Source organism: Micromys minutus (assembly GCF_963924665.1).
Source record: "Micromys minutus genome assembly, chromosome: 10".
Taxonomy (NCBI): Eukaryota; Metazoa; Chordata; class Mammalia; order Rodentia; family Muridae; genus Micromys; species Micromys minutus.
This window is the reverse complement of record NC_137979.1, coordinates 634836-659791: the sequence shown is the minus strand read 5'-3', so window position 1 is coordinate 659791 and position 24956 is coordinate 634836. Positions and strand designations below refer to the sequence as shown.

General features: G+C 39.2%; 1 protein-coding gene across 1 annotated transcript; it reads right to left on the bottom strand.

Moving 5' to 3' along the window:
* Positions 1-1140: 1140 nt before the first annotated feature.
* HAVCR1 (hepatitis A virus cellular receptor 1) lies at positions 1141-24654 on the bottom strand (the record flags this gene model as incomplete). The annotated part of the gene is made up of 8 exons (XM_080924011.1): positions 1141-1240; positions 2900-2936; positions 4391-4502; positions 7413-7462; positions 10381-10449; positions 12664-12807; positions 23040-23378; positions 24606-24654. The coding sequence occupies 8 exons, from the start codon at positions 24652-24654 to the stop codon at positions 1141-1143; spliced, it is 900 nt and encodes a 299-aa protein (XP_080780137.1).
* Positions 24655-24956: the final 302 nt, after the last annotated feature.

The window sequence follows — 24956 nt, the reverse complement described above, 5'->3', positions numbered from 1 at the left end:
AATCAAAACAAAAACCCACCAGTGAACCAACCAACAAACCAAACAAACCAGATCCGACACAGTTTCATTTCTTAGAACTTTATAGAACAGCACCGGGAATATGGACAAAGATCCACCAACCTACTCTCCTTGACTACCGTGGGCTGAATGACTCTGATTGGGTGTCAGGGATCACTCAGACTGAACTAGAACTTAAGACCCTCTAGCCAATCTGCTCTTCTCAACAATCAAACTGCAAGTTTAATAATTTCTAGCAAAACCAAAATTTTATTGATCATGACAAACTGGTTCATTATGGAATATGTAGTGTCTTTCTGAAATATTTTTAAATATAAATATGGCCCGAGGACAAAATAGAAATTTAGAAGTCTGAAGGAAACTGGTGATAGTCCCAAACATTGTCACACCTGCACTAGGACTTCTCTCAGCAAAGAACCTGTTTCTTCTCTCTCTCCTCCCCTTCCCCTTTCATTTCTGCATTACTTCCTCCTACCACCTATTTCAGAGCTTAGTGGGTGAATTTAATAACAGTAAGCATTAAGACAGACATGTAGTAGAAATAGCACTAATGAACTCAACCCCTTGATTATTTTCTTCTCCTGATGTGTGCCTGGTCCATACTCACCATCATTACCTCTCCTAATAAGAAACACCCATCCTTATCCTAAGATCAACTGTGTAATAATAGATAGTATTTCCAGAGCTATGAGAAAGCATATCCACCCATATTGTTAGCATAAGACTCTCTCTTATTTATCTATGAGGGCAATTGAAACCTCCATGCTCCCATGATTTTACCCACTGGGAAGGGTAGAAGTAACATTTCAAATTACAATAAAATGGATAAAGTACAATCATGAAGTGCTTCTAAATTCAAAAGGCACCTCCTACTAGCTTTTAATCCCTAGTTTTCGATCATTAATGCTTTTAGTAACCAAGATATAATTCTTGTATTGCCAATGATTACATTGACTAAAGGAAACACAAACTTCTAAACTGTTCATGTTCAGAGAATCACTGCAGTAACTGGAGACACTGAGGCAGTGTTGATACAAGAATGTGGATGATGTTAACCTTGAGTTTTGACTATATACAGTATAGAACCCTTCCCACTGCAGCTGGAAGAACCAACAATGGGACTCATTCATCTTCAATAATGTAGATGTTGTCTTCAGCTTTGGAATTCACAACCACTGTGCTCTGCAAAGCTCCAATCTTAGAAACACGGAAGGCAACCAAGCTACAGAGAGGGAGAGGGAGAGAGAGAAATTGAAAGAACAAGAGGTCATCTTTAAGGACTGAACAAAACATTTATGATACATATTCAGGACTCCAGGAGCCCCATGCACAAAACCTGTAACAGTGAACAGTACCACACAGGGCCTTGGTATTAAGTCAGAGAAAAGTTTGTTTAATAAGAATCAAACTATCTAAGGGTAATTTTTAAATAAAAAACAACTCATATTAGAATCTTTCAAATTACTCATGTAATAGAACATGAAAGTGGAAGGTCTAACATAACTTCTATGAAACAAAGGTACACAATCATGATGTGTATTTTGAGACTGGGTGAAGAATTGGACTTTAACCCTTTAGTTAGTTAAGGTTTAGGACGGCTTGGTGACCTGATAACCCTGAAGCCCATGAAAAGGTAGAAGGAAAGAACAACCTCCTCCATAGTGTTGTCCTCTGACCTCTCAAGGTACCATCACACACACACACACACACACACACACACACACACACACACACACACACACACACACACATCATGCATGAAACAATACAAGGTTTATTTTTTTAAAGAATGGCTTTAAAACCTACATCACATCTACATTATTCTCTAACATTATATATTAAGTAGAAACACATTTAAAACCACACAGCAGTCACTTTTCACAGGAGCTGGTATCTGAGAAATTACAAAGACTACTTCTTTGATACATATTTACATCATGTGAGCAAAAACATCACATAAGGAACTGAAGAACATTAATTTGGGGAGAGGACTGCTGGTTTTTGTGGCTGGCTCATTCTGACAGCTGTGGAAGGTGCTTTCCTTGGAGAGCCCATTCACCATCCCTGTTAATCAGGGTAGTCACAGTGGGCTGATACCTGAGCATCTAGAACTCACGGAAGTGCAAATCAGAGAAGAAAAGAGACTAGCTTTAACTGTGAGTGATGTACCATTTAGTGGGGTTTTGTTATTTGTGCACAGTGGCCATCTTTCCTACTGAAATGTAGACCCAAAATGAAGGTCTCTAAGCATCTGTGTAAAGAACACCTGTACGGAGAGTTACAAGAAAAAGGATCGATCCAGGTTCACTCTGCCTTGGACAGTCACAACATGTGGGAGACAGTACAGGGCCAAGACACTCAGGAGTAAGCGTGATAGATGTAACTGAGAAAGTGCCCAGATGTGTTTAGTGCCTAGTTTTACTTTCTGGGTTTCTTTATTGATACTTATTTCTTTATTTATTTTATTTGCTTGCTTTTGTCAGGGTCCCTCTGTTTCCCTGCCTATCCTATAACCCCTATATAAAACAGGCTGGCCTCAAACACACAGAGATCCACCTGACTCAACCACCTGAGAGTTATGATTAAAGGTATGCACCATCACACCTGGCTTTATTTATTTTTACACAAGGTGTTTCTAGAAGTCTGGTCTAACCTTAAACTTAGAGTTCTCCTCGCTTAGCTTATTGACTTCTGAGATAATAGGCGTTGTACCACCTCATCCACCTTCTCCCTGCTCTTTTTAGTTGTGTTTTCTCCAATATTTTCTTCTAAATGAAGTTGAGAATAATTTATTTGCAAAAAAGAAAAAAAAAAGGAAAAAGAAAATATATAGAGGGAGAGTCTCAAGACTGTTGGCTCAAAGATGTTCATGGCAGCTTACCTTAGAGATGCCGACTTCCTTTTCATAAGTATGGACCCTAAATTGGGGTAGAACATAAGAAGTTGAAAGGAGGATTGCAAATGGCATCAGAAACTCTCATGATATTTTCTTTCGATTAAAAATAGTTTCTGTTTTTAATTGATCCATCCCCTGGTAACTTTGGGTAATGCCTCCCTGTGCTGCACAGAAGGACCTGCTTATTCATTGTTTGGTATATTCACCCACCTAGCCTAAGTTGCCAACATGACATTTTAAAGTATTGTTCCAAGAAAGAATCCAAGAAGTGTAAGTTTTTCTAGTGGGCTGCAGTAGCACAGGTCTTTGAGGGGGAATAAACAAGTTTGGACTAAGAAGGGAACACATTTGTGGCATTTTACTCAATTTTACTCCAAGTAATGCTCCCTATTAGACACCATCTAATATATATCCCACGGTAGCTTCCGACTTATAGAATGTTGAGATCATGGGCACATGGCACCTTAAATAATCATTTTGGATAAACATGCTTTAAATAATTACAGGGATACATCTTCAAATCTGACAGGCATACTTATTTCCTATTGTTGCTCAGTCCTCTAAAACAACTCACTAATGAGCTCCTGTGCAGTACTTCAAAAACTCGATGAAATTCTTACATAATAAATGAACTACGCAATCAGGAGCACCTCATGCAACTGCACAAACCCTCCTAGAAAGGCCTACTCGGGCCTAGGTGCCACCTTCAAATAGTCTCTCCCAGTCTCAGTCAGGTGACTTTCCAACCAATACAGATACTTTATCATTTACTAAATATGTTCCAAAACATTCATCAGTATCAGCATGGTAAAGATCCCAAGGGTAAGAAGGGAGAGAACTCATCATAGCTCTTACAATAGCCCTAAAATCTCAAGCTTATACAAAATTTCTGAGTCATACTATTTGATTTTTTTATAGAAAATGTAAATACTATTTCCCTTTTGATGGCATTAACTAAAAGATGAAGGAGGAGGTTAAGAAACTGCACTGTAGCTGATTCTTCTAAGCTTAAAACTAGGAAGATGGAGGCAGGCACATTGAAATGAAGGCCATCCTGATGTACCTACTAAATTCAGTACCATCCTGGCGACATGAGATCAAATTGTATAAAAACTAAAAGCAAAACAAAACAAAAGCATGAAAATTTAAAAAAGAAACAAAACAAAAAAGGGAGTTAACTGAAAAAAAAAGTCACTGATATTTAAACTCTGCGAAGTTCACAGAAGTGGGGTCTTTGGATACATAGTCCAATGGTTCAGGATACTAGGCACTCACCAATTACCAGAATCACCTGCAGTGCATGTAGATTCTAACAAATCCCTGGGGGAGTAGATGGCTTATCAAGTGTCTTGAAACTGGGCATGTGGATGTCATGTGAACTCAAAATCCCTGTGGCATATACACTTGCTTAAAGGCAGTCAGAAGGACTGAGATCACTGACTCTCCTTCCTTAGGGACAGTTGTGAAATTACTTACTGGTGATAGCCACAGTGCTCACAAGCAGTAGGAGCAGCAGGGCTGCAATGAACATGCCAACATAGAAGCCCTTAGTAAGGTTTTTCTGTGACTTCTGAGAAGGAATTGCTTCCTAAAGAAACAATAAATAAAACTTCAGTAGTAATAAATAAGCAATACAAACCAAAGGGGCACCAAGGGAAAGGAACAGAAAACACAAGCTAGACCCTAAATCTAGACTTTCATATTCACTGGTCTGGGGCTAGTCTGAAATATGCAGCAAGACCCAAAGATCAGAAGTGGTAATAATGTCAGTGGAACTTGGAGAAATGGGAATTCAAAGTGGCTTCAAAGAAGAGAGGAAGGTGTTCTATGTTGCTCAAGGCGATGACATGTTTGGACACCTCAGTCAAAGTTCTGACTGCATGATTAATGTGTGTTGACATATCATGTATCTGACTATGTCCGCTTTAACAGTTAGTAGAATATTCCATAAATGCATCATCTTATGATAATAAAAGAGAAAAAATAAATCTTCTCTAACTCTACTTGCTCTCAATGTGCTCAGCTGCTGGTCTTGGTCTTTTATGTCAGACCCTACTTGAGAATGCAATTTAAGATCATACATCTTTATAAAATTCTAAAACAAAATGGTAGTCTTGAGAACATATACACAAATAACATTATTCAGTCAGGCAGATTATATTTATGATATAATATGATATATATATATATAATACACACACACACACACACACACACACACGCGCGCGCCTCAACAATTAAAAAACTACAGATCATTAGTCAAAAAGAAACTGAGGGGGATATATATATATGGAAAGGTTTGAACCAGGAGAAAAAAGGGGGAAATGATGAAATATACTTCATAAAAAAAGAAAAAAAGAAAAAAACCTAAAACGAATATACTTAGAGCTGCAGCCTGATTAACACCATGTGTCACACACAAATGCTAAATCTCTTCCAGTGCCCTGGTGCAGGTGACCAGGGATCACTACCTACTGGAATAAGCATGAGACAGGCTGGGTAGCAGCTTAGACCCTTTCATATCCCAGCACTGATCTCCTAGCCCTAAGCAGACCCCGAGAGATGGGTTTAACTGCAGAGAGCAGACCGTGAGATCAGCTCTTTGCCTTGTATGAGCTTCATCTCTGGATCACAACCCCAGCTCCTCTGCTTAGTCCGTGAGACCATGGACACATTAGCTCAGCTCTGTGAGCTCTGTCAGCTCTGTCATACAGCTACAGAGGACATTCTCAGTGGGGTTCTTGGGTAAAGTACTCTCAGGTGCTTTGACAAACACCCTGGGGAATATAGAAGAAAAAAGGGTTTGTTTGTTATACTGACAGGGTCTTCCATATCCTAGGCTGGTCTGGAACCCATTAGTTGACACTGATGTTGGACCTCTGATCCTCCTGCCTACAATGTGTCACCATGCCCACAGGAACATCTATCCACCTCATAATATTTTCCTGAGCATGGAACGGTGGAAGCAGGATGGTTTCAAGGCCAAGATCTTTCCCAGGTATAGAACAATTTCACAGCCAGCTTGAGCTTCATGGGATTCTGTCTCAAATACCTAAACAAACACTGGCAAACAATGCTGTGTACTGCTGTGTATTGTCCTCAATGTACAGAGAAACTGTTTGACCTCTTCAGAGTCTAGATTCTTCTACTACTTGTTTTGAACTTAGCTCTAAATTGTTCCCCCTCATTACTAACAATGGCAGTTTCACAAATGAGTGAGGGCAAAAACAAGCTCAGTATGCAGGGCTGCTTTGTTTGATATCTAAGCACAGTCTGGTCCATTAACAACATTGGCAAAATGGGTTCTAATATTTAACCAGTATATACGCATTCTTCCTATATCTGCCAGTTCCCTAGGTGCCAATGTCAAATAAACCATTTTTTAGTGTCAGGCTGGGCAAAATGACACAGGCATGTCAACTCAGTACTCAGTAGCCTGAAGCAGGAAGATTGAGAGTTTTAGGTCAGCCTGAGCTACTAAATAAGGTGATGTTTCAAAGAAGGGGCCAGTTATGGTGGCATCCATACCTATGATTTCAGTATTTAGAAGATAGAGACAGCACAGTCAGAAGTTCAGGGTCAGTTAGACTGCATGAGACCCTGTTTCAAAAACTAAACAAAAGAGTCTTACTATCAGCATCCACTTGTTATGTTTTGACTGTCCATAACTAAGGCATATGGCCTTTTGGTCCTGAATATGTATTTCTACCGAACCTTAACTGTTTTTTGTGCTTGTTGTTGTTCTTGGATGGGTTCTGGTAGTTCAAACCCAAGGTCCTGCAAGAGCTCTGTTATTTTCAATAGTCAAAAAATCCTCACACCTCAATATCTGGCTCATTTTTTGCCTCTACTCCTATTTCTCCTGTGCTCCATACACACACTAAAACAAATCTTGTTTATTCTTGGAGGAAAAACACTCCATTGGTAAATTTATCTACACTTTCAGTAGAGATAGAACTCTGGCAAGAACGTTGAACTGGTGTTCCTTAGATTGTTGTCAAGCTTGGTATAGAGAAAGTCTAGGAAAAAAATCATACAAATCTGAGACTCTAAGACTTTAATACTTTATGTGGAGATTGGTTTGTGGGAAAGAAAAAAATTACCAGAGGACTCTATGGAGAGTGGCCTGTGGATAGAAAAATGATATTTGGTCTCTAAGTAAACTTTTTGAATTCAAACGTTCTTTGTAAGCATCATACTCTCCATTTTAATTTCATTATTTTTATATATTTATTAATATAATTATTTACATTTTTGAGACAGATCTCATTTTGTAGCCCAAGTTGCCTAATGTTCCAAGCTGGCCTTAAACTTCTGATCTTGTATTAACTTTCTGAATCCTATGACTAAAAGAACACACCATTATATCTGACTTTTTTTCTTTTTTTCACTCAAATGAGCATGAACTAATTTTGCAGACAAAAATCTTTAAATACTAATTGATTCCTGAAAGATATACAGTGAACATGGCTTACCATATTGGGAGGAACATACTTACAGTGTAATTATTCCAAGTGTCCTCTGAAGATGTCACATTTCCATTCCAGTCTGCTCAACAAAAAGGAAAGTCAATTACAAATATGAATTTTTTTTTACTATATCTGTAAATAATATTCACAAGGCTAATGTGTCTTACACCATGTGAGGATTAGAATTTAATATGGTAGAAAAATTACAGAGTATCTAGTTTTCAACATGTAGATATTAAAACTATTTTTTGAAATGTTTATTTTATAACAAGAATATACTGTTTTCAATGTTTCCACGTGTCTATGAATAAAATGTAGATTTCTCTTTCTGTTGAGTATCTGGTATATATAAGGGCTATAACATTCTGACAGGAATTTCCTTAACTTCATTTACAGATGAAGAAGCAGATATTAGAGGATTATACATTTCTAGTTTTTGGAAATGACAGACATCTCAGTGGGAAATCTGTATTCATCATGCCCACGTAATGAGTGGAAATACTGCAGATCTATGAACATCCCTGCAGGAATAGAAACCCTGACTAACACAGTCCCTAAAAAGGGCTGAAGCCGGCATTGCCCATTGGATGACTCATAACCCTCCAACCTTCCCACATCCCAGTATTTGTATTTACTCCCTGGGAGAGCCTTTCCAAGGAGCCAAAGGCAATGTCTAGATTTAGGCAACATTTACAGTTTAGGCTATATTTTGTTCTTAGGCCCTTAAGTCAGAATTTCCAGGAATTAGAGTAAGTACTTAGTAAGATGAAACTGAATCAGACAAACACTGAATTCAATGCTGATCATGTCTGTTAACAAAGTGACCTTTGTACTCAAGGTTCTGACACAAGCACTTAGGAATATACACTTGATCATTCAACACTGTGCTGGAAAATGGTGTTATCATTGTTATGTAATGAAGAAGGAATGAAGACGAGGGTGATTACTGTGGAACTCCCTTTAGAAATATCAGTCCCTTTATCTAATGATGAGCACTCAACAAGTTCTCCAAAGAAATGTGTGTAGTATTAGTAGAAAAACTGAAAGGTTTGTTTCTACAAGAAAAAATTAAAGTATTTCCTCATTTAGCAGTGACATACATTATCATGAATGTAAGATGGTGTATAAGATTCCTGACCAACATGGCTATAAAGACAGGTGGTGGGCCATGTGATTATCCAAACCTCTTTCAATCCTAATATTTCTTGCTTTTGCAAAATGTACACCAACAGATATGGGTGCAGCAAGGACTTAGCCCAGGAGCTTCATGTAATAAACCAAAATATCAAACTTGGCAACACACCAGGAACACAGGCGTTCCAGTGTCACCTCCACTCTGTAAACTGCTTCTCTGAATAGGGTAAGAGAGTGGATGGATCCCTACCCTCCTTCCTTCCTCATCACTCAAAGGAATAGTGGCTGAAAGCTATTCCTTGCTTTATTTATTTTTTATTTTAACTATTTTCATTTTGTTTTTCTACCTGAAAACTGTTCATGCTAAGATTTACTTTTTAAAAGCCAAGGTTGTTATTATCTAGTATTCTGGGTGCTATGAGTCTACTGCATGTAACTAAATTAATCAGTGTCCAGAAATGCCTGAGAAAAGGTAGACCATGTGGGGTTGGTGAACCACAGATAAGCATCTCCAGAAAATAGTGAGTTACAAATGTGCACACGAAGACTTCTGGTTGGCTTGATCCTGTATGGATGCTCCTCAAGGGCACATTACCCAGCTCTGAAACACAAAGGCCAGCATGTGACATTCTCAAAACTTACAACTATTATAAGAGCTAGCTGGGAAAGATGGCAGAATTCAGCATCACCTTATTTTATGAAGCAAAGTCATGCTATTACTGTAGGTTTAAAAAGAGGAAATAGTATAGGATCCACCCAGAGTGTGGACAGTGAGACCAAAGGTCAGAGTGAGTGAGTGTTAGGTTCTCAAGGCTGCAAGTCTCCTTGGGTTCTGCTGGTGGTGTGCTTAATCCACCTTAGTCCATTTAGGTTGCTATAATAAAATAACTTAGAGTGAGTAGGTCATACATCTAAAGGCTTAGAGTCCAAGATCTGAATACAAGTTGACTTTGTAACTGGTGAATGTTCTTTCTTCATAGATGGTAGTTTTTCTGCATCCTCAAGTAAAGGAAAAGGCAAACCAGCACCTTCAGCCCTCTTATAAAGGATCTAATACCATGCACAAACATCTTCCTCCTAACCAAATGGTCTTCCAGATGCCTCCAACTCTTAATCATTAACAAAGGAATTCAAGAGAACACAAAAATTCATACCACAATTTTCCATAGAAACCTCACATTGCCCATGCAAGTACAGGATTGACAAAGCAGAAATGAAGATTTTTGGCTATATTGAAGAAAGAATTCATGACAGCAAGGTTAATATAGATACCAGAAGGCTGGGTTCACTGTTTTAAGGTTGAACATAGATGTTCCTAAATCCTGTGTCAATATTGGTTTTTGTAAAACTAAATCTTAGAGTTTTGTCTCTAAACAAAACAGTGGGAGAGTTGGGAGGGAGGGTTACTTCTTAGCACTCTAGAGATAAATTTGAAAGCCACCAACATCATATATACTTAATGTAAAGAATCCTAATGTTCCCATTACAGACAAGTCTGTATGAATGCCCCAGTATGTCCTATCCCTTTGCTAGACATTTCTCTTCCTAATAACCACTGTGCTTCGGATTTGTGTTAAATCCACTGATAAACTCTAAATTTTCTGTCACATTGACCTTACTGACATTCTTTTCCACAAAGAAACCAAACATCCAAGTTTTGCTGAAAGGCAGGTTGTTTTCTTTTTTTTTTGGGGGGGGGCTCTTCAGTCTGCTGTTGTACAAAGAAGGGAGCTTTGCCTCAGATGTTGCTACCACTTACAATGTCAGATTGTCTAGTGGCAGGGGGTGTAGTCTCTTCAACACCACTTTTATCTATCAATACCTTGTACTTCCAATGGGTTCAGGAAGGCAAATATAAGTTACCTGCAAGAGTATTGGATGGAGTTTCTGTCGCCTCAGCTGTTGTCTCATGGGGACAAAATGTAGTGGCGTCTGCAATGAGAACAATGCAAATATCATTTCAGCTGTGAAAGTGGTTGTTACCTACCAAGGAAAATAGAAACTGAACTTAACTCAAAGTTTACCATCACCCCAACCCCTCCACAGTGCATCCCCAACCTTCTTAGGCATGAATGTCTCCTTCCTATCTACTTCTGCATCTACTGACTCCTCTTAGAAATGTATCCAAAGATGGCCACTGCCTGTAGTTGTTTCCTGATCCTAAAATAGTGAGATCTATTTTCTAATACTATAAATAAATTTATCACAAAGTCTGATTTTCCAGGGTCATGCTGTATCAATCCTACGTGGTTTAACAACTTAAAGATGGAGGACACCCATCTCTCTTTTCAGATTCCCATGGGATTCACTAGTAGACAGATGTAAGTTGATCAAAGACCTAGGGCAGCAGATGAGGACAGTGGAAATCTGATCCAGCTGGGAGTGACTTTCCGATGAAGAAACAGGAAATGACTGAGAACTAGGGCAACTGTGAATTCTTTATGTCCATTCTGAAATTGTTCCACCCAGCTGAGGCCATAGTTCACTGAAGCTAATGGTTAGTATTTCCTTCGCACTGGGCTGGATACTTTATCCCTACATGTTCCCCAACAATAACACAACTCACATGAAATGCTGAGCACATGCCCCTCTGGGTGTCCAATAAATGCTTCCGTTCTCAGAATGACAGAGAGTCTTAGAGGAAGTTGCTTGAGACCACACAGGAATTCCTAAACTTGCACTTTCTCAGGACTCCTCAGTGGTCTTTCTGGATGCCCTACCTCACTACAACCTGGTAATCACATTTGAACAACACTCTTTTGCTTTGTAGACTTGTATTGTTTTACCCTAAGACTCAAGCATTGAAAAAATGTGTTTGTCCTTATAAATTAAAAATGGAACAACACTGGTGTTAAGTGTGCATGCCAGCTCTTGGTAAAAGACATTGTGAGCTTAACTTGTTTCCCCAGCCTAGGTCACTTTTTTTCTACTGTTCTTACACCCTCACATTGCATACTCCGTGAATAGAACTTGGGGCAGCCAGGATGAACACAAGAAGTGGGTGTGAAACACATGTTCTTTTCTTACAGTAACAGGGTGTTTGCCATCTCTCTGGGCTGCACAATTCAATCTGAAACTGAAAGAATTTAGAAAACTAACAATACAAAAATAAGATTACACTAACACCACTTTTAAGAGGTTCTTCGGACAGATGAGCCAACACTTCTCTTGTAAATCCCAGTTCTCAATAAAGTCAATAATTTATCCATGTTCTCCAAGCTCAGCCCATGAGCTCATCCTCCAAAGCAACAAAAGCTAAGAACTGAAAAGTTCTGTCCATCCGGAGAGATTCTCTTAGTTCTTAGTGTATGCAGCTGCCTGGAACAAGTGGGTTTTCTCACAAATCCTGTGCTCTAAAATGTTAGGTAAAACCCAGAGGCCTCTGCAAGCGTGGCCTGTCACCCAGTCCTTCAGAGCCGTGCTGCTTGAACAAATCTGCAGGCCAAGAGAGGTGAGGAAAATCAATGTCTCCCATCAGTTTCCTCTATCAAAAGAGCTCAGAGGCTTCATCTGCTTGTCAGAATAGAGACAAACCTCACAGGATGGATGGGTTTAAGAAGCCTTGAGAACCTCTCAAACAGTGGTCATTTCCCTCCTAGATGTAGAAAATTTGATATAACCTTGCCTTCAGGATGACAAGCTTTTCCCCATCCTTAAGTCATTAATATTGAATCTGAACAGCTATAGCAGACATTTGTCTGAGAATGAATACTGTGTCATAAACCATGAAGTATCCGGCCCAGTGCTTGGGAAACACTAACCATTAGCTTCACTGAACTATAGCGTCAGATGGGTGGGACAATTTCAGAATGGACATGAAGGATCCACAGTGGCCCTAGTTGTTAGTCATAACCTGTTTCCTTATCAGAAGGACATGCCCAGCTAGACCAGATTTATACCATCCTCATCAGTTGCCCTGGGTCTATGATATACCTACATCTGGCTACTAGTAAACATCCTGCAAATCTGATGAAGAGAGATGAGTGCCCTCCATCTTCAAGCTGTTACACAACTGAGGGTGAATACAGCTTGATCCTGGAAAAATCATAGACCTTGTGAAGCTGTTGTTGGGAACCAGTTCCAAACTCCACCTTATGACTTTTCTTATAACAAGGACTCTGAGCATTGATACACAATGGATTTTACCTGGCTTGTGAGTCTTCATGGGTGCTGGTGTTGGAGGAGTAGAGGTAGAGACTATGGTTGATGGTGGTATATCTGTGGATCTTGTTGAAATAGTCATGGGTCTTCCTGTAGTTGTAGATCTTGTTGGAGGACTTGTGGGAACTTCTGGATTTGGAAATCAAGATGAAATCAAGAATCAGTCAAGCAAAAAGAGGCAAGAGCTTCGGAGGTTGCATCAGTGAGAGTCTGTCTCCAGGCAAAGGCTCTTTTCTTGAACTTCTTATCAACTAGAAAGTGGCAGGGCAGAGCAGTGGAGACAGGCTCACCAATAGGAGGTACCTGTGCTGGTAACTTGGAGATAAGAACAAAGCCCATGTTTCCATGCAAACACTTCATGAACAACAGGTGTCAGATCCTCAAATCTCTCTAAGTATCTGTGAGACTGAGAAGATATAGAGCTGTTACTTCTCTCAGTGGTGACTGACTTCACCCACAGTTTCCAGGCCCAGCATGGTCATTTCAGTCAGTCCTGAGAGGCACAATACAGCCTTCCATTATAGCATGCAGATTCCACATAAGGCCCATCAGTAAGTGTTTTGCACATTTGATAGAGACATTGAATTAAACAGTTTCTTCCAATCGAAAAAAAAGAATATCCCTTATTAAAAAATGCTTGGGGTAACATTGCAGAATTAAATTTTTCTTAACTATTTGGACTATTTACATAAAGATAATATCTTACGGTTGGGCACAAGTATAAGCACGGATTGAGGTAGAATCCACTTGCCTATACTTTACATATAGAGCTTAAGGTTAGATTAGAAACCGGGGATAACTCTGCACAGGATAGTTTCATAGTGTGGAATATTGCAGGTGTATTATCAAGACTGTGCTCAAAAGGTTTCAGATTTGAGCACTGCAGACTGGGAATTTGGATTAGGCACCTGCAACCCACAAACCAACAGCTTCAGACTTGCTGTCAGCATCCAAACAGCTATTGGTGGTCTCGGTGTGCAGACTTCCAAGATGGAGCAGAGGCAAAATGGTGTTGGAAGGAAACAGTCAGGGAAACTTAAGGTCCTTGGTGTCAGCAGACACAAAGTTGTGTAAGTGACTTGCCTGCCTTCACTGCCCTACCTGCAAAATAAAACCTCAGGAACAAGCAACATTTGCTTTGAAACTCTTTGTTATGGGGGATCCAGTGCAATTCATTGTGTTTTTACTTTGAAATTAAAAAAAAAAAAGTTAGAGCTGGACGGGAAGGGCAGCCCGCCCACGCACAGGTTCCTGGGAGCTTGGAAGAGCAGCAGGAATGCTTTCCATCCTAAGCCGGAGGGCAAGTCAACTTCTGCCCATGTTCTACCCAGGGAAAGGCTGCACAGAACTCTTGCGGTTCAAGCCTCAGAACTGAACGGGGGGGGGGGGGTAGGAGTGGGGGTGGGAAAGGTGGTTGCAGCCCAAGGCCAGACTTGGCCCAGCTGCGTTAGGACTGGCAGCCCGCCCACACATAGGTCTCTGGGAGTTCAAAAGAGTGGCAGGTACACTTTTATCCTAAGTAGAAGGATTTTGTATATTTTAAAACCTGATACAGAAGAGTCAGTACCATCTGCACATGGCTGAGCTGGCAGAGAAATCTTGCAAGCACTCTTCCACCTGAGCCCACTGTAAGCCCTAAGCCTGCCACATACCCTCACCTGCTGTCCAGGAAGGGAACACCTGGTGATATCCTGAGCAGATAGGGAGGTGAACTGTGGGATCAGGTCCTCTCTAGCCCAATGAGAGAGCTGGTGACTGCCATTAAGACTCAGGCCCGCCCATAGATGGCTGAGACTCTGGAACAGCCTTGCAAGTGCTCTTCCGACTGAACCCACAGAAAGTTTGCCACACACCCTTCACGATGTCCCAGGATGGATATCCTGGAGCCCTTGGAGGCCATCTAGTGTGGTGAAATCTGGGATCAAGTCCTTTCAGGCCCAGTGAGAGGGCAGGGTGACTGCCATCAAGACTCAGGACCCACCTGCACACAGCTGAGCTACCAGAAGAGCCTCACAAGAGCTCTCCCACCTGTGCCCATGGAGAATTCAATAACTGCAATCAGAACTCACTGACTGCCTACAAAGACTCAAACACCCAGAAACAATTTCCTTCCTGAGCCCACGGGCCCTGAGAGCCACAGGAGAGATAGGCTCCAGTCAGAGACAACAAGATCACCTATAATGACAGATAACAAGATGGCAAGAGGAAAGTGAAAGAACAAGAGCAATGGAAACCAAGACAACCTGGCAACATCAGAATACAGCTTTCTCACAACAGCAAGTAGTGGATCACCAAATACACCAGAAAAACATAACTTAGACTTGAAAGCATACTTCCTGATGATGATGGAGATCTTGAAGAAGCACATGAATAACTCCCTTAAACAATTACAGGAGAACCAGGAGAAATCACTCAAAGAACTACAGGAAAATACAACCAAACAGATAAAGGAATTGAAAATGTAAATGGAAACAATAAAGAAAACACAAAAAGAGACAACCCTGGAGATGGAAAGAAAAAATCAGAAGTCACAGATGCAACCATCTCCAACAGACTAAAAGAGATGGAAGAGAGGATCTCAGGGGCCAAAGACAACATAGAAAACATAGATAAACAGTTAAGGAAGATGCAAAAACCAGAAAGCTCCTAACCCAAAATTTCCAGGAGATCCAGGACACAATAGGAAGACCAAACCCAAGGATAATAGGTGTAGAAGAGGGCAAAGAATATCAACTAAAAAGCACAGTAAATATCTGCAACAAAATCGTAGAAAACATCCCTGCCCTTAAGAACAAGATGACCATGAACATACAGGAAGCCTATAGAACTCCAAATAAATTGGACCAGAAAAGAAGCTCCTTCTGACACATAATAGTCAAAACACCGAATATTCGAAATAAAGAAAGAATACTAAAAGCTGTAAGGGATAAAGGACAAGTAATATATAAAGGCAGACCAATCAGAATTACACCAGACTTCTGAACAGAAACTATACAAGATAGACAATCCTGGACAAACATCATACAGACCCTAAGAGAACACAAATGCCAGCCCAGGTCACTATATCCAGCCAAACTCTCTATCACAATAGATGGAGAGACCAAAATATTGCAGGACAAAACTAAATTTACACAATATCTGATCACAAATCCAGCCCTATAAAGAATGATAAATGGAAAAATCCAACACAAGGAAGGAAACTACACCCCCAAGAAAGCAAAAAACATTATCATAAAAAGAAACCAAAAGAAGATCAGCACACAAACATAAGTCTACCACAAACAACAAAAATAACAGGAAGCAAAAATCACTATTCCATAATTTCTCTTAACATCAATGAACTCAATTCCCCCACCCCAAGACATAGACTATCAGCCTGGATATGTAAATAGGATCCAACATTTTGCTGTATACAGGAAACTCATCTCAGAGACAAAGACAGACACTACCTCAGAGTAAAGCCTGGGAAAAGAGAAAACCTTCCAAGTAAATGGGCCCAGGAAACAAGCTGGAGTAGCTATTATAATATCAAATAAAATAGATTTTCAACCAAAAGTTAACAAAAAAGATAAGGAAGGACACTTTTTACTCATCACAGGAAAAATCTATCAAGATGAACTCTCAATCTTGAATATCTGCACTCCAAATACAAGGGTACCCACATTTATAAAAGAAATTTTATTGAAGTTCAAAGCATATACTACACCACACACAATAATAGTGGGAGACTTCAACACTCCACTCTCATCAATAGACAAATCATGGAGACAGAAACTGAACATAGACACAGAGAAACTAGCAGAGATTATGAACCAGCTGGAATTAACAAACGTCTATGGGACATTTCATCCAAAAACAAAATAATATACTTTCTTCTCAGCACCTCACAGCACCTTCTTCAAAACTGACCATATAATCAGTCACAAAACAGACCTCAACAGATATAAGAAAATCCAAACACTCCCAAGTACCCTATCAGATCACCATGGACTAAGGCTTATCTTTAATAACAACAAAAACAACAAAAAGCCAAAATAAACATGGAAGCTGAATGATGCTCTGCTCAATGACAGTTTGGTCAAGGAAGGAAAAAAGAAAGAAATCAGGATTTTTTAAAAATAATTTAATGAAAATGACACTAATACAAACCCAAACTTATGTGATGCAATAAAACCAGTACTAACAAGAAAACTCATAGCTCTGAATGCCTTCTAAAAGAACCTGGAGAGAGCATACACTAGAAGCTTGACAGCACAGCTGAAAGCTCTAGAACAAAAAGAAGCAGATATACCCAAGAGGAGTATACAGCAGGAAATAATCAAACTCAGAGCAAAAATCAACCAAATAAACACAAACACACACACACACACACACACACACACAAAAAAAAAAAAAACTATACAAAGAATCAACAAAACCAAGAGCTGTTTCTTTTTCTTTTCTTTTCTTTTTTTTTTTTTTTGAGAAAATAAAAAAGATCAATAAGCCCTTAGCCAGATCAACTAGAGGGCAAAAAGAGAGTATCCAAATTAACAAAACCAGACATAACCACAGAAACTGAGGAAATTCAAGAAATCATCAGGTCCTATTACAAAAGCCTATACTCAACAAAACTGGAAAATCTAGAGGAAATGGATAAATTTCTCCACAGATAGAGATACCAAAGGTAAATGAGGATCAGATAAACCATCTAAACAGTCCCATAACACCAAAATAAATAGAAGCAGTCATCAAAAGCCTCCCAACCAAAAAAAAAAAAAAAAAAAAAAAAAAAACAACCCAGGACCATGGGTTTTTGTGGATAATTCTATTAGACTTTTAAGGAAGACCTAATACCTATACTCTCTAAGTTATTCTACAAAATAGAAATAGAAGGAATACTATTCACATTGTTCTTCAAAGTCACAATTACTTTCATACCTAAACCACACAAAGACACTAAAAAGAAAGAAAACTTCAGACCAATTTCTCTCATGAACATTGATGCAAAAATACACAATAAAATTCTTGCACATAGCAGCTCTATTTATAATAGCCAGGAGCTAGAAAGAACCCAGATGTCCTTCAGTAGATGAATGGATACAAAAATTGTGGTACATTTACACAATGGAGTACTCAGCTATCAGAAACAATGACTTAACCAAATTCTTAAGAAAATGGTTGCATCTAGAGAATATCATCCTGAGTGAGATAACCCAGTCACAAAAGAACAGACATAATATGCAGTCACTGATAGTGGGATGCTAACCCCAGAGGCTCAGACTGCCCCAGAAACAACTCACAGACTGTGTGAAGTTCAAGAAAAAAAATAAAACAAAACAAAACAAACAAAACAAAAAACATTATGCTCAATCCTTACACACCAAGAAAATATTGACTAATTCCGGTTTACATCCTGTTTTACATGTACTTTTTGCTCATTGTAACTAGTAAGACCTTAATGCAGAGTATCAAACCTTAAAAAAAAAAAGAAAAAAAAAAAAAGCCAAGCACTGACAAAAATGTATTTGTATACATTTATGCAAAAATGTTTAATCTTTTTCTTTTATCTTTGTTTTTTAAAATAAAGTTAAAAAAAAAAAAAAACAATCAACTACCATGACCAAGAAGGCTTTATCCCAGGGATGCAAGGATAGTTAAACATAAGGAAATCTGTCAATGTAATCCACCATATAAACAAACTCAAAAAAAAAAAATCCCAAAAAACAACAACAACAAAACAAACCACATGATCTTACCAGATGCTGAGAAATCATTTGAAAAAATTCAACACTTCATGATAAAAGTCTTGGAAAGATCAGGAATCCAAAGCCCATACCTTAACATAGTAAAAGCAATATACAGCAAACCAGTAGTCAACACTAAACTAAATGGAAACTTGAAGCAATTCCATTAATATTCAGAAACTAGACAAGGCTGCCCACTCTCCCCCTACCTATTTAATATAGTACTGGAAGTCCTGGCCAGAGCAATTACACAACAAAAAGAAAACAAAGGGATTCACATTGGAAATGAAGAAGTCAAAATATCACTATTTGCAGATGATATGGTAGTATACTTAAGTGACTCCAAAAATTCTACCAGAGAACTTTTAGAACTAATAAACCACCTTATCAAAGTGGCTAGATATAAAATTAACTCAAACAAATCAGTAGCCTTTCTCTACTAAAAGGATAAAGAGGCTGAGAAGGAAATTAGAGAATTGAAACCCTTCACAATAGTCCCAAAGACTATAAAGTAACTTGGGTTGACTCTAACCAAGCAAATGAAGAATCTGTGTGACAAGAACGTCAAGACTCTGAAGAAAAAAATTTAAGAAGATCTCAGAAGATGGAGAGATCTCCCATGTTCATGGATTAAAATGATCACCATTGTAAAAATGGCAATCTTGCCAAGAGTAATCTATAGATTCCATACAATCCCCATCAAAACTCCAACTCAATTCTTCATAGAAATGAAAAAAGCAATTTGCAAATTCATCTGGAATAACAAAAAACCTAGAATAATAAAATCTATCCTCAATAATAAAAACACTTCTGGACGAATCACCATCCCTTATCTCGAGCTATATTACAAAGCAATTGCGATAAAAACTGCATGGTATTTGTATAGAGATAGGCAGGTAGATCAATGGAACAGAATTGAGGACTCAGAAATGAACCCACACACCTATGGTCACTTGATCTTTGACAAAGGAGCTAAAAAAATTCAATGGAAAAAGGTCGGCCTCTTCAACAAATTTTGTTGGTTCAACTGGCAGTCAGCATGCAGAAAAATGCAAATTGATCTTTTTCTATCCCCTTGTACAAAGCTCAAGTCCAAGTGGATCAAACATACATAAAACCAGGTATACTGAAACTATTAGAAGAGAAAGTGGGGAAGAATTTAGAACATATAGGCACAAGGGAAAATTTCCTGAACAGAACACCAATGGCTTATGCTCTAAGATTAAGAATCGACAAATGAGACCTCATGAAATTGCAAAGCTTCTATACGGCTCAGGACACTGTTAAAGACAAAACAACAGCCTATAGATTGGGAAAGGATCTTTACCAATCCTACATCTGATAAAGAACTAGTATTCAATATATACAAAGAACTCAGAAGGCTAGACTATAGAGAATTAAATAATCCTATTAAGAAATGTGAAACAAAGAATTCTCAGCTGAGGAACATAAAATGGCTGAGAATCACCTAAAGAAATGCTCAACATCCCTAATCATCAGGGAAATGCAAATTATAAGAACCCTGAGATTCCACCTCAATCCAGTTATAATGGCTAAGAAAAAATTCTCAGATGACAGCAGAAGCTGGGGAGGATATAGAGAAAGGGAAACACTCTTCTACATTTGGTGGGGTTCTAAGCTGGTACACTATGGAAATTAATCTGGAGGTTCCTCAAAAAATTGAACATAGTACTACCTGAAAGCTCAGCCATTCCACTCCTGGGCGTGTAACCCAAAGATGCTCCAACCTATAAGAAAGACACATGCTCTACCATGTTTATAGCAGCCTTATTCATAACAGCCAGAAGCTGGAAAGAACCCAGATGCCCATCAACAGATGAATGGATACAGAAAGTGTGGTACATATACACAATGAAGTACTACTCAGCTGTTAGAAACAACGACTTCATGAAATTCATAGGCAAATGGATGGAACTAGAGACTATCATCCTGAGTGAGGTAACCCAGTCACAAAAGAACACACATGGTATTCACTCACTGATAAGCAGACACTAGCCCCAGAAATCTCTGAATACCCAAACCCAAGAAACAACTCACAGACACTACAAAGCTCAAAAAGAAGGAAGGCAAAAATGGGGAGATCTCAGTCCTTCTTAGAAAAGAGAACAAAACTCTCATTGAAGGAAATACAAAGTCAAATACAGGAACAGGATTGAAGAAAAGATCGCTCAGAAGCCACCTCACCTGAGGACCCACCACATATGCTGTTACCAAATCCAAGCACTATAGGTGGTCCTAAAAAGTACTTACTGGTAGGAACCAGACAGAGATGCCTCTTCAGGGACTATGCTAGAGTCATATAGATAGAGAGGAGCATGCTTGCAGTTAACCACCAGTCTGAACTTGGGATCCCAATGAGGTTGCTAAAGTAAGGACCTAAGGAGCTGAAAGGGGTTGCAACCTCGTGGGAAGATAACAACATTATCAACCAGCCAAACCCTCCAAAACTCCCGTGGAGTAAAACACCAACCTTTGTGTTCACTTTGAGAGACCTATTAATACAGTTGTGTATGTAGCTGAAGATAGCAGTGTCTGGCATCAATGTAAGAGGTGTTTTTTTTTCCCAGAAATGGCATGTTTTCCCAGTGTAGGGGAATGACAAAGTAATGGGGTAGAGAGGGAGATCAGAAGGGAGTGCACCTTTGTAAAGGCAACTGGAGGGGGAGTGGGGAGGGGAGTAGGGCAGAGTAAAGGGATAACATCTCAAATGTAAATACAGAGTATCTAATAAAAAAGAGAAAAGATAAAAAGGTAGTACTACTTCCATGTACAGGGATGTAGCAGGAGTAGAGCCCTCCTCTTTCTTGTAATATATGCATAAATAGCAGGGCATGGGCATGGCTGTGCTGCTACCTATTATTCAGAGCAGTGAGTGGGGCTGTTTATAATCTCACTGTCCTTGGCTAAAGTTGCCTTATCCAATCCAATATATGGGCTGACACTGAGCATAATGCAAACTCTCTAGGACAAAAGAAAGTCTAGTCAGAAGATTACTATTAGAACAAAATGCAGAAAAGAAGCAACCAGCACAGGATCTTTTCTTTTCTAGCACTTTATCTTCCAAGTGGATGGGAGAGTGCAAAGGAGTTGTATGGGGTTCTGGGACAGATGAAGAGGAAGCTCAGTGTGTTTAAGCCTTGAGAAAATGTAGACTTGGTTGTTAAGATGAAGCAGCTACTGACTGACTTATGGACTCACTGGGTGCTCAAACAATGACTTTGTAAGCACTGACAAGTTATCCAATTTTAAGCTTTATGAAAACTTCAATTAATTAACTGAAATTTATAATTGCATGTCATTAAGCCTACTTGCAAGCCTGACCACCTGACTTAGAACCCTACAACTCACATAAAAGTACAAGGAGATAGATAACAACTGTTCAGATTTGCCCTGTGAAAAACTCATCATTCACAGCTATCCATGAGATAATATATACAGAATAATGATTTAATTGAAAAATACAGAGAAAGGTTATTATTGACTTCTGTTGTCATTGTAGTAAATGTAGATTAGGAACAGCACCAGAATCCAGAATGTCCTCATAAACCTACTTTTTAAGTCAATGCGAGAAAACCAGGATATCTACAGCAAAAGGCAAAGTGCAAAGCTAGGAGGGTGTAGTTCATGCCTTTCAGCTCAGCACTCAGGAAGCAGAGGCAGGCAGATCTCTGCAAGTATTAGGCCAGAGACAACATAAAAATGGAATTAGTCCAGATTCAGGGCTTCCATTAACTTCTTGCTGTTAGAGCATGGGCATGCACCTTTTGACCAGATCTCAGTCTCAAAAGATCAAGCCACACCTCCTTGATGCTCTCTGAAACAGTTAAGAAGCTCTCTGTTCTGTGTGCTAACAGCAGCCCCCAACCTATGGACCTAAGCAAGATCTGGCTGCTCCATACACTGTCTGAATGGTTATAAAAGTCAGACTTTACCTGCGTTGTGAGGATTGGGCTCAGATCCTCAGGAGGGCTGCTGAGAAGATCATTTTAAAGGCTGTTGTCTGAAGAGGATGATCTGTCTGCCTTGTCATGCCAGCTATAGCAGCGGTCACTCTTCCTCCCCAGCTCTCTCTCATTCTTGCTTCTCTTCAGGTTTTACAGAGAACCTTCCCCCTCCAGCTAGTCAGGTTACAGCTGTTACAATTAATTCTACATTGTTGGGAATGGGTGTTTTAAAGTGCTAATGTATAATTACAGAATAGAGGCAGTTCTTCAAGTCAAATACATTCAGTTTAAATAAAGTTCCCAAGTGTGTTCAGGATGGAGGGTGAATAAACTTTCATGAACAAATAAGATTGTACCAAGTACAGTTAGGACATGGATTGAATTAGGACTTTAATTAAGATTGATGTTAGGACCTCATCCGAGCAAATAAAGTTGTTCTGCTACTGAAAAGAGAATTTTTAAGGCTGGGTTTGGTGGCACATACCTGTATTCTCAGTTCATGAGACAAATGACATTATGTCTTTAAAAAAAAATAAAAAGCAAGTATTTAATCATCAACATGTTTATAAGACCCTCACTTTCCTTGTTATAGGAAAAGACCAAATTATTATCAAACAAAAGACCCCATTAATTTGCAAAAAATAAACAAAGGAGAAATACAGACTCTTACCAGGTTTAACTTGCAATGTAAAGGTCACTTTCTGATCATTGAACCATCCAGGAATCTCCACTCGGCAACAATACAGACCACTGTCACTTTCAACAGACTTTTCTATTGTCAAGGACACGTCTCCTTCTGAAATATGCCCCTTTAGGTTATATCGACTGCTCTTCTGATAGGTGACTCGGCGTCCGTCCGTCCAAATAAGTGTATTTTGACAAGAAGAAAATGGGCATTGCCCTCGGCCCCAACATGTCGTTGTGATTCCACGATATGTTGAGTAAGTACATGGAAGTGTGACAGGGTGACCCACCACCCCCTTCACTACTACATAAGAATCCACAGAGCCTGTGATTTTCAAAAGGAAGAGGAAAAGAAATGAGGGATTAGTATTCAATATTTTCCTACAATTTTGTTTTAATTCTTTTCAGAAACACTAAAGGGGGTGGGACTCAAGTGGAATTAAACTTGTATTCTGTAAGAGAGGCAAGTGCTGAACAGCTCCAGCCTTTCTTTATCATCAGTGGTTGGTTTGAGGCCACCCTGGACTAACAAAGGTCTTTGACTTACTTCAAAGACAATTATATTATTCCTCCCTTCCACTCTTCCATAGGACTCTTTAAATTAGGAAGTTCTTACATTATGTAACTGAAAGTATAAGCAAATAGATAGAAAGAAGTAGAATGAAGGATGACTTTGCCTAGCCATCATTTATGGAAAGTACTGCTTCTGATCTTTTTTTATTGACCTCTGACTATCACACTCATACATGTACACTCAACTGTTGATTGGTATTGATCATAGGTGCTGCAGTACAGAAGGAGGCTCGCCAAGATGTAAGCTTTCATTGTCCAGAGAAGCAGAGGGTTCAGCCTTCTTAGAAAAGATTGACTCTAACTAGCTCACTCCAATTGCTTTCTTCAAACATAATACAAAGTTAATCAGAGCTGAGAAAGATTCCAACTACCAACATTATCTTACCCTTCCTTCCAGTAGCAGCAGATAACTCACACAAAAATGTTTCTTTTAAGCACAGCTAGCCATAATCAAAAGTAAAAACACCAGGTTTGGCAAGAGTGCCTTAGGAACAAGGTTAGTGCAGCTGCATGTTCTCACATAGGAACAAGTGTAGATTCTCTAGACCGATATTTCTTCAAAATCCAAAACAGCCTCAAGACAATTTCTCAACATCTATTTTTGACACAAACATTGCAAAGGCTTTGCTGAAACATTTCACTCAAAGCCAAAAAAAAGGGACTTACTATACATGTCACTTAAGCTGTATGTCTTTACATATCACAATGCTTACCCATACCTGTTCATCACATACAGGCATGTGTACACATGTTTGCTTATCCATCACATACATGCACTCCGTGCCTCACATATTCTTGTGCATCATGTTTATTTAGCCATAAGATATAAATGTCATGCATGGTAAGGGTATTCTATGGACCTAAAATTTATCCAAGTTCTCTGCTCACTACATAACCCATGATCAAACAAGTCCAAGGCTTGTCACCTCTTCTACCACCTCTAGCCCTCTCTGCATCACCAGCCCATCTACTCACTTACCTGAGAGAAGCAGTATGAGGCCAGAAATAAAGACTTGAAGCTGAATCATGGTATTAACCTGAAGAACAGTGACAAGGCACTCTGGTTAGCTGTGGCACTCAAAACACTATGTCTGATCAAGTCTTCATCCTGACTGCATGAATCCCCCAGGGCTCTCTTCTAGGGCACCCTGTCCTCCCAAAACACTATTATTTCTGGGTCCTTTCTTACATAGAGCCATCCATTCTGGCCATGACACAAATAAGGCAGTAGAGAAAGCTTAGGACAGATTTTAGACTGTGCTCTATGCCAAGGCCAGGCTTCTAATGGTGAAGATGCACTTGTCCTGTGATGGACACACTACGGTTTCTG